The 10,576-nt window shown below is 38.3% G+C and overlaps 1 protein-coding gene across 2 annotated transcripts in view; it reads left to right on the forward strand.

Annotated features, from left to right (window-relative positions):
• The window catches only part of SGTB (small glutamine rich tetratricopeptide repeat co-chaperone beta), a 45,564-nt gene extending 35,258 nt beyond the window's left edge, over positions 1 to 10,306 (forward strand). The window contains exons 7-11 of one of the 2 annotated variants that reach the window (XM_019414359.2): positions 3,728 to 3,854; positions 3,971 to 4,033; positions 7,035 to 7,072; positions 7,297 to 7,380; positions 8,789 to 10,306. In XM_019414359.2, coding sequence (XP_019269904.1) covers positions 3,728 to 3,854; positions 3,971 to 4,033; positions 7,035 to 7,072; positions 7,297 to 7,380; positions 8,789 to 8,900 — 424 coding nt within the window. In that variant the 3' untranslated portion in view covers positions 8,901 to 10,306. Of the gene's footprint in view, positions 1 to 3,727; positions 3,867 to 3,970; positions 4,034 to 7,034; positions 7,073 to 7,296; positions 7,381 to 8,788 lie in introns of both variants that reach the window. The other variant, XM_019414358.2, reaches the window with a different exon arrangement.
• Positions 10,307 to 10,576: the final 270 nt, after the last annotated feature.

A 10,576-nucleotide genomic window follows, 5' to 3' on the forward strand; every position in this document is an offset into this window, starting at 1 on the left:
GTTGTTGGAGAAAATAATACAACCTTACTCAGTAGACTCACTTCCTGTTCAAGGCCACAAATCTCAAATGAGCACTCAATATCTTGGCAGACAATGCTACTATACTTGCTTCCAAATTCACCTTACTACGCTGAGTGGCTGCTTCTCACTTTTTCTCTCTTCAAATTTCTACCATACCCTCTATGGCAGCTCTCAGCTGATGGTATTGCCTTGCACTTAACTAAGAAAATAGATCCATGTAGAAGAAAAATAACTCTTCCTACTTCTGAATCAACCAATCTACTTGCATTTATATCCTCACAGACTGCCTTTTATTCCTTTTCAAATGAGAGGGTTCTTATCTAAGACTTCATTCATGCCTTAGGTCTCATCCTTTTGTACCTTCTTCAGGACTTTACCCTTGGAGTCCTCTCCTTTATCTTCTGCAACACAAGGTTGTCTCTAACAGCGGCAGTGACTGCGCGTGGAAAGGTCCTAGAAAATAACCCACTGGAACCAAGATTTTACTCCGCGAGGCCATTTCCCAGCTCCTCTTTTTCTGCATTGTCCCCATGGCTGGCTGGGTTTGCTCCCTCATCTCCCTCATGTCTCATTTGCTCTCCACTCACTCCAATAAGGCCTTTGTCTCTATCACTGTGCTGACAGCCCTGTTCAAGGTCACCAGTTGTCTATATTTTGCCAAGGCCAGTGTTCGTTTCTGTATCCTTACCCTGCTCCATGTTTTAGTATTTGGCACAAGTAACATTTTTGTAAGATTATTTAAGTAATCTCTCTACCCAGTATGGGGGCTTTGAACTCACGAGCCCAAGATCAAGAGTCACATGCTTTTCTGACTGAACCAGCCAGGTGCCCCAGCATGATTGACTCATTTTTGAAATACTTTATTCTCTCTGCTTCTCGGTCATCATACTTCCTAGTTTTCCTTCTCCTTCACTGGATGCTCTTTCCTCGTCTCTCTTACTGTTTCTTCCTTCTCTACTGCCTCTAAATAATGGCGTACTTCAGGGCTTTCTCTCCTGCTGCTGTCGTTTGTCTGTTCTCTCTTCTGATTCTGTCCTGTCCCATGCTTTTAAATTCCATTTTAAGTCCGTACTCATTATTCATGGAGTCTGTATTCATGAATTTGCCTACATGCTGCAATTTGTTTGCAACCCCCAAATCAATACTCACTGTGCTTTGGTGGTCATTCACAGAAGGGTGAAAAATTTGAGTCACTTGTCTATCATGCCAGTTCTCCGCAGATGTCTGATAAAGCTCTGCCTTTTTGTTTTAGCTCTAGGCTGTAAACAAGTGTCCTTTTCACAGTTTTTTTAGTGCTGTATTTTTTTTTTTTTTTTTTTTTTTGCTTTTTTATGCCTTTTGTGGTTGATTTCCTGTTTACACTGGCCCCCACATGTAGGCTGAAGTGTTGTCTAGTGTTCCTAAGCACAAGAAGGCTAGAATGCACCTTATGAAGAAAATACATGTGTTAGATAATTCTTGATCAGAAATGAGTGCTGTTGGCTGTTAGTTCATTGCTAATGAATCAGTAATATATATTAAATAAGGTTTCTTTAAACAGAAACGCATGTAAAATAAGATTATATTTTGACCTATTGATGAAAATGTTGTAACCAAAAGCTCACAGGATCCCAACCCTGTATTTCCTCTAGGAGGAGTTGTTCATTATTTACTAACTTAGTGTTTGTGGTGACTTTATAGAATTTAACTACCGTTATTAATGAGACTCAGCTTTGTTTGATGGAGCTCTTAAGTTATATGCCTGAATTCCATACTCATATATTCAATTACTTTTCATCTCCACCTAGATATTTAATAGGCATTTAAAGCTTAACATGTCCCCAAAAGAACTTTTGTTCCCTTCTTAAATCTTCCCCATCTCAGTAAATGGTGTCATCATTCACCTATACCCAGTGCTCAGGTCAAAAGCCTAGGAGTCTCCTTCATTCTTATTACACCTGACACAACTAATTCTATCAGCAAGTCCTGTCAATTCTGGTTTCCATAATCAGTACTACGTATCTTGAATGCTGTCTTGTTTATAGCCCTAGTCAAATTATCATCTCGTAAATAGGCTATTGCAGTAGCTTCATAACTGGTGCCCTTGCTACCCTTCCACCCCCACCCATGTCAGTCTTCTGCAGAGAAGCCAGAGTGAACATTTTAAAACATAGATCAGATCTGTCATTCCATTGCAACCAGAATAAAATCCAGACTCCAAACCACAGTCATATATGATCTGGCACCTAATTATTCCCTGATGTCATCTCTTTCCACACTTTATTTTCTGTGCTTCCTCCTCATCAGCTTTTGTCCCGTTCCTTGAGCCTTCTCAGGGCCATTGTGTTTGCTGTGTCTTCTCTTTAGATGCCCCTCCTCTGATTTTCATGTGGCTGCCTTCTTCTCATCACTCAGGTCTTTTTAGTGTGCCTGTCTTTGAGGAGCTCCCCTATTCATTCTCCTTAATATTACTATTTTTTTTGTTTTCTTATTGCTTATTTTCCCAGGGAGGATGAAATTTTCTTAAACTCAAGGACTTTTCCTTTCTCATTGTGAACTATAAAGTAGTCTCTGGTATGCAGTAGGATTTCAATAAATACTTATTGACTGTTGATTAGTTGAGGACTCTGATGACGTATCTTTCATGGTTGACAAGTAGAAAACAAATTAGGTCCTAAGAACTTTTCTTTGGTTAGGCCCTGTATTCTGTCTAGATCAGAAGTCTGGGAGGCAAGTCGTCCAAGAAAGAATTGGGGTAATTTATTAAAAATGAACATAGAACAAATAAAAAACCTCAGTACTTTCTCTCCATATACACCATTATTATGTAGTTCTGAAGTAATTGTCTGATAAATAAATTCTACTAACTAGGTAGCGAAAATATAAAAATTTAGTAACTAACTCTTTGATCTGTGCCTGGGATATGTGTTGAGTTGTAAAGGGTGCTAATTTTATTTACTTGACAATAAACATGTCTTGTTCAGGAGAAGCTTGCTGATACCTCATAGCCCATTTTTATTTTTTATTTTTATTTCTATTTATTTTTTTTAATTAAAAAAATTTATTTTAATGTTTATTTATTTTTGAGAGAGCATGAGTAGGGAAGGGGCAGAGAGAGAGGAAGACACAGAATCTGAAGCAGGCTCCAGGCTCTGAGCTGTCAGCACAGAGCCCGCTGTGGGCTCGAACTCAGGAACTGCGAGATCACAACCTGAGCCGAAGTTGAACGTTTAACTGACTGAGCCACCCAGGAGCCCCTATTTTTACTTTTTTAATGGCAAATTGATATTTATTGTGGCTCAGTGTCCCTGCTAGGAAGAAGGAAGAAAGTGGGACATTAAGAAGCACAAATCTAGTTCAGAGTTCTTGAAATGGTTTTAGCTTCATGGAATTAAAATGGCCACAGGATTGTTAGCTCTCATCTTTGTGGAGCTTTATCATTCATAAGGCAAATTACTTCACATATTAGGCTTAAAATTGGAAGGGTAGGTAAGAGTCATTTCTAAGCATTAAATTCATGATTCATAGGACAGCCACGTTTGTCAGCAAGCAGAATAGATAAAGTCCAGACTTACAAATCTTGGAATTAGAAGGAATTTTAGTGACACTTCTGTGAATCATAGTACAGTGAATAAGTTAAATGTGTAGTCTGGATTCACATCAAATACTGAGACAGATGTTTCTTTGTGATGTTCTTTAATCATATCTTATATTTTATTCTTTTCAGACTGGCCCTCACTGCCATAAATAAATTTGAAGAAGCAGTTACAAGTTATCAAAAGGCATTAGATCTTGACCCTGAAAATGATTCTTACAAGTCAAATCTGAAAATAGCAGAACAGAAGTTAAGAGAGGTATCTAGTCCTGTAAGTTATTAATGCCAAGTGAGGGAAATATTTTCTCTCATTCACAATTTATTAGAATCAAATTTTAGTGGTTAGAATAATTCTCAGATATAATTGTTTTACAGACAGGAACTGGATTGAGCTTTGACATGGCTAGCTTAATAAATAATCCAGCCTTCATTAGTATGGTGAGTATATTTCCTTTTCTGCTCTGCTGGCTGTTTTCCATAGAGTTATATGGTTCCCAAACTTGAAGAAACAAATAGGGGAGCTTTTGTAGAGGTGGTGGGGGTAACAGCAGTAGAATGGTCATATAATGCTCTGGCTCAGGTATGGATCTCTTTATGAGAAAGCCATGGATGGACTTTAGGAAGCCCATGGATTCCCTGAAATTATATATAAAAATTTGTATACATGTACGTATATGCATTTTTCTAGAGAGAACTGTTTTTTTTTTCATCTGATTGGTGAAGGGGTCTGCAAATCTACAAAAGATTAAAAACAACTCTTTTACGTGAAAGTGGCCTTAGGAAGATCCCTAATAATGGAGGTCTGATCTAAGGAGTTTGGCTGTGGTGGTTCCCTAAGCTCTCCTCTCAACATGGTCTGCTTCCTTCCTTTCATAAGAGTTTATTTGAACTTTTAGTATAATTCTCCTTTGTATGTACTTCATCCTACAAAACAACAAAATCACTCATGGATCTTTTTGAAAACATATATGTTCTGGTCCAAAATGTGGAAACTCTGATTTCATGGGTCAGGGATATTACCTGGGTAATCTGTAATATTTCTGGCTGAGAATCATTCATTCCACCACATGTCATGCCCTTGGAAGGTTGCGGTACTAGTGTTTGCCTTTGGTTCCTTCAAAAAATGTTGTCATGCATCCACAAAAATCTTCATTTGAGTTGAAATGCATGGAGAGCTCATTCCCAGTGAGTTAAAGAAGTCTTTTGAACATTTAGTAGGTTTGTAGCAATCGGTAGTTGAAATCTTTGTAGACAGTAGTTAATTAGGACTTGCAAATAATTCAGGAACTCTCTTCAAGTCTCAGGATTGAGCCCATCAAATTTAAGTTGGTCTTCCGGTTTACATGTCAACAATTATATGTCTCTTTGTAGGTTTTGTGACATTTTTAAGCATTGTTACTCATTTGCGGGTGTCAGGTTATGCTCTTGAAGCAGGATGTGAAAATGGATTTCTTATACTTTCAGATTTGGTTTAGCCAAAATCTGCTTTGGATGCTGTGCACCAAAGTGAAGTGTTGCAAAAGGTGTGGGTAAAAAACATACTGTGTGACTTGTATAAAGAGTCAGGTTGATAGAGAGTCAGGCTTTTTGGAGAAAGCTATTGAAGTTACAAAGCCCTTTTTCATGTATGAGGGAAGTAAAGGGCTGCCTTCCTCTCTAGCCCACAGAGAAAAGGCTTATTCTGGCCTTCTTAGCTGTCTAAATGGCCCTCAGTTTGGAAGACAGTAGACTGGGGTCTGACATGCCAGCTAAAGAAGGCTGTATGGTTTAGGAAGTAACTGTACTGAAGCCAGTGGAGGGGAGATGTGTTTCCTGTGGACCAAGGTGAGCACATGTGCTCATAAGATAGTCCTGTGTGAATCTGCCCAGAAAGGTTTCCAATACAGAGCCTCAGGACTAGAGGGCTGTGAAGAACCTGGGACTACAGTGTTCTTCATACTGTCCTTCCAGAAAGTTAATTACCTTTTTCAGAGAATGGACGAGAAATGCCCAGATTGGTGGGGGTGGGGGACATTTCTGCAGGACCTCAAAAGTGCCGCTATAGAGAACCAGAGTAGTTTTAAACAACTTGCACAGCCACTGAGCACAGGTGCAGAACCACTGAGCTAGTACCAGTCATCAAAGAATTTGCCTGCACCTGTGACTCTCTTCCTTCCCACAGAGCCAGGACTCTTGCCTAACAAGCTGGGAGAAGAGGCATAGAGGCACTGTGGTGAAAAAAGAGCAGGCAACTGGCCCACCTTTAGTAGGCCCATGTTTGGGAGGTGAAACGTTTTGCCTGTAAATGAATTTTATGTATTTGGTTATTACAGTGAGCAAGAAGTGAATTCCAGAGGTTGTTTTCTACCTTCGAGTGACTAGAGGACTGCATATTTCAAAGTGGCCAGAAAAGCTCTAGCATCTCCTCTGTATCTCTTCTACGTCCCAGAAACTAGAAGAGGGTGAACTGCTTTTCAGAATCAGATAAAAAGGTCTGTGAAAGGAGCACCTGGGTGTCTCGTTCAGTTAAGCATTCGACTCTTGATTTCAGCTCAGGTCATGATCTCACGGTTTGTGAGTTAGAACCCCACATTAGGCTTTGTGCTAACAGCACAAAGCCTGCTTGGGATTCTCTCTGTCTCTCTGTGCCCTTCTCCCACTCATGCTCTTTCTTGCTATCAAAATAAACTAAAAAAAAAAAAAAAGATTGTGAAATGAAATGCTTTATATTTATAGCTTATAAATCCTGGTTTTCCTGCGTAATGTCCGTAGCACTCATGTGTTGGTACCAGAAGCACCAATCCTGAAACTTGAGGAGAGTTATTGAATTGTTGGCAACTCAAACAGTTCTCTTTATGGTAATGAGAGCACGTGATGGCTTCTCCCAACACCTTGTTTAGGGTCAGTGAATGAAAAATTACTGTCTACAAAGATTTAGACTCCATTTAAATTTTACATGAACATTGTTGATGGAACAAATTTGAGGCAAAAAAAATTGTTATGCTTTCAAAACGAAAAGTTATACAAGTGAGTGCATGCATGAATAGAATTCTCCTCCTACTGTAAGCACAGGAACGATTAATACTGCTGAGCCCCATGGAGCAAGGTCACATCTCCTAGAGTCCTCTTTTGAAGGAGACCCTCAAGGGTAGAAGATTCTTTAGCCATACTTTTAAAGTTTTTATTTTTCCTGTTGGCTTTATTGATCTGGTCCATAGTAGGAAGTAAACTGCTTAGTTTATTATAGTGTTTGTAACCTCTTTATCCTTGCAATATACTTTCATTGCCATTTTTTCTAGTACTTCTCTATTTTTTACATTCCCACTTTGTTGAGTATGCTAAAACTTTAGAAAATGTTACTATATACTGGTTTTGCTTTCATTCTTTTTTTTCCAAGTCTTTGTTAAAGACCCATAAATATTAACTGCCTTTAATGGGAAATGCCGCTTTTCAATTCCAGGCAGCAAGTTTAATGCAGAATCCTCAAGTTCAGCAGCTGTAAGTATATTTTCCCTTTCCACCTACCTGCCACGTTCCTAATTTGAGCACATCACCTCCAAAATGATAAGTGATAAATGATAGATGAATGCCAATTAGAACTGATAGCCATGCACATTTGACCTGACTTCCTACACAGTGCAGGTGTATTTAGCTGATTTCTCCTTAGTCTGCTTGTTAAGAATATATACCAATCCTAGTGATCTATCTTTTGCCTATTCTAGAATGTCAGGAATGATGACAAATGCCATTGGGGGACCTGCTGCTGGAGTTGGAGGCCTAACTGACCTGTCTAGCCTCATCCAAGCGTAAGTGTTACTTAAATACAAATAGTAAAAAAGTTTATGTTTTACAGCTTGCCTCTAAAGTGAGAGGACCAGGGTTTCCTTTTTAAAATTTTCTTTCACTGTTCATATCAGTGGCCTCAGCAGTTATGCAATCTAGAGAAGTTTATAAATCGGAATTTTCAGACTGAAGGGCAGAAATCCAGAAGATCTGGATCCATGAAAAAGTTTTCTGGCAGATTTGAATAGCTACTCAAGGATGTAGATATAAGTCAAATATCTACTTAAAGAATGTATTAACTTATTAATTTAGGTGTATCTAAAAATCACATATTACATATATTAATGTTCCAACAATGTAGGAAACCATTTCATTTGAACTTTTCAGTGCATATGTCATCACTAAAGATACTTTTTGCATCTTCTCGTTACTTGAGCACACTACCTTCACTTCCACCCAAGTTAAGATACTTTTTTTTTTAGTGTTTATTTATGTATTTTGAGATAGAGCAAGCATGTGAGTGGGGGAGGGGTAGAGAGAGAGACAATCTCAAGCAGGCTCTGTCAGCACAGAGCTCAATTGAGGCTCGATCTCCCAAACTGTGAATTCATGGCCTGAGCTGAAATCAAGAGTTGGATGCTTAAGCGACCGAGCCACCCAGGTGCCCCAAGATACTCTACTCTTTGAATTGATTTTTCAATCTGTGTGTCATGTTGTCACTGGAAATGTTATATGAAGACACAAATAGCATTTCTTTTTTTTTTCAATATATGAAATTTATTGTCAAATTGGTTTCCATACAACACCCAGTGCTCATCCCAAAAGGTGCCCTCCTCAATACCCATCACCCACCCTCCCCTCCCTCCCACCTCCCATCAACCCTCAGAGCATTTCCTTTTTTTGATCACAACCATGTTACCCTGCTTAGAATATTGCATTTTTACAGTGATCTTTAAGTGGCATGATTATAGTGATATGTAACACTTGTAATTGAGGGTTACACACTCAGGAATTTGTATTACATTTCTTTGCCTTTGTAAAAATCAGTTCTCTTAGGTGACATACAGGTGACCAGAATGGGTATGACACCTATCATACCTGATGACAAGAGAAATTCCTTGCCTTGTATTTGAGCACATACAATGAAAGCATGTACTTTTCAGCCCTTAGCTTATTTGTCGTGTGGATTGTATGCATTTCAGGGAGTCACTTTTTAGCATGGGTGTTTTGTTCCTTATAAAGAACACTGTGCTGTAATAATGCTATATGGAGGCATTGGTAAACTTGAAGATACTAAAGCCATGATTCTAAAACTTGTTTTTATAGAAAAGGTTCCCTCTGAGTAATACCCACATCCTCTGCAATTCTTTTCGCATGGGTATTATGTGACTGGAAATTCCTAATTCATACCACTTTGCCTCTTTACTACAGGGGACAGCAGTTTGCTCAGCAGATACAGCAACAGAACCCTGAACTTATAGAGCAACTTAGAAATCACATCCGGAGCAGATCATTCAGCAGCAGTACTGAAGAACATTCCTGACTTGACCAGGGACCCTAGCCCAGAGCACAAATGATTATGGCTCTTAAATGTTTGCTGTAGATAGTGGCCAAAACAAAGACACCTAAAGAATCAATCTGTCTAGATGATAGGTTTATCATAAACAGACTTGAACATGACTCCTTTGTAAACAAATGATCATTAGCCCTGTTGAGTGCCAATATAGTACTGAACAGGGTTCCATTTTCAAATCAAATCATCATCATCATATTTGTATATTAGACCTAATAGCAGAGTATATTTATTGAACAGTAGTGCTGTGTATTGGCAAGTTCTCTAGCTCCAAACTCCCTTAAGCAGACTTTTTTGAAAGATGGGGATGACCAAGAGGAAAGGTTTCTCATGCTGATTCAGGAGAAATATACGGCCATGGAACAGCATGTTTGGAGAGAAGAAATTTGTTGCCTAGTTTTAGCTCTGATAGTGCTATCAGTACTGAATATCTATCACAGGGGCCAGTACTGTCCTTAATGCTGCTTGCTCTGATGGGGAACAAGGAATCTAAGAGCTGGTGAGAAGCAGCATTTGGTGCAAGGGTTGTTTTGAAATGAAAAATAGATGCTGTGAATGTACAGAAGGTGAAAGTAGGATGTTCAGGTTGTTTGCATAGTTCTTAACCAATCTTGCCTGCAGTTTGATCTTGATAACGTTAGCATGGCCAATTACTCTAAGTACATAATCAAATACATTTAGAAATCCTTAATGGTACTGGTTAGGTCCATTGTATAACTATTCAATTTAACTAGCACAATTTCCCCAATGGTGACCTTACCATGGAAACTCTTAAATATATTTACATTTAAATAAGCCAGTGGTTTGATTCTCAAGTTAAGGATTTTCTAAGTGGCATTTAATTATGTACCTATAAATACTGATTTTTTAAAACTAATTATTTGATGGATTATAAAAAGCTTCTATCACTAACATTGCTTGTTCATATAAACCTTTGCTATAATTTGGCTTGGCATGTTGCTTTTATGCTTCATCTTAATTTGATGCAATGTGAACATAACAGGGGACTTAAAATATTTTATTGACATCAGATCATAGTAGTTAATGAAGAGATATGGCATTAAGTATTAATGGCATGACTCTGCAGTGATGAGAGACCATTTTAACTAGAATTTTTGTTAATTATGAAATTGGTAAAGTTGGGTGAACACATAATCATTTCACAAGTGTTGTGAGAGAAAACTGAAAAATTAAGTAATATAAAATTAACTCAGTAATACTCATGATGATGAGGGCCTTACTATAACTGTTCTCCTCAAAAGACTAATAATGTGGTATCTACAAGGTTAAAAATCAGCTCTTCCTTTCTTTCCTCTTGTGAGATTAGAACAGTGGTTCTGTAATTTCACTGTAAGAATTAAAAATGCAGATCCAGAGCCACACTTTCCATTTTTATTTAATAGGTCCTATAGTAACGCCTAGGAATCACCATTTTAAACAGCATCCTACACGGTTCTGATGTAGGTCTAAAGACTCTAATTTAGAGTAACGGTAAGTTAGAGATTTCTCCTCAGACCAGCAAATACCTCACTGCCTGTGCTCAGCTTACAGGGAAAACCCATAGGAATCTACAGTCTGGCCAGAGAAGAGCAGGACTTAAATTTTAGGCCCTCTGAATTCAATATCTTGTATTCCATTTAAACCAA

Source organism: Panthera pardus, unplaced genomic scaffold, assembly GCF_024362965.1.
Source record: "Panthera pardus isolate Hobbes unplaced genomic scaffold, ASM2436296v1 HiC_scaffold_2, whole genome shotgun sequence".
In the NCBI taxonomy this organism is placed as follows: Eukaryota; Metazoa; Chordata; class Mammalia; order Carnivora; family Felidae; genus Panthera; species Panthera pardus.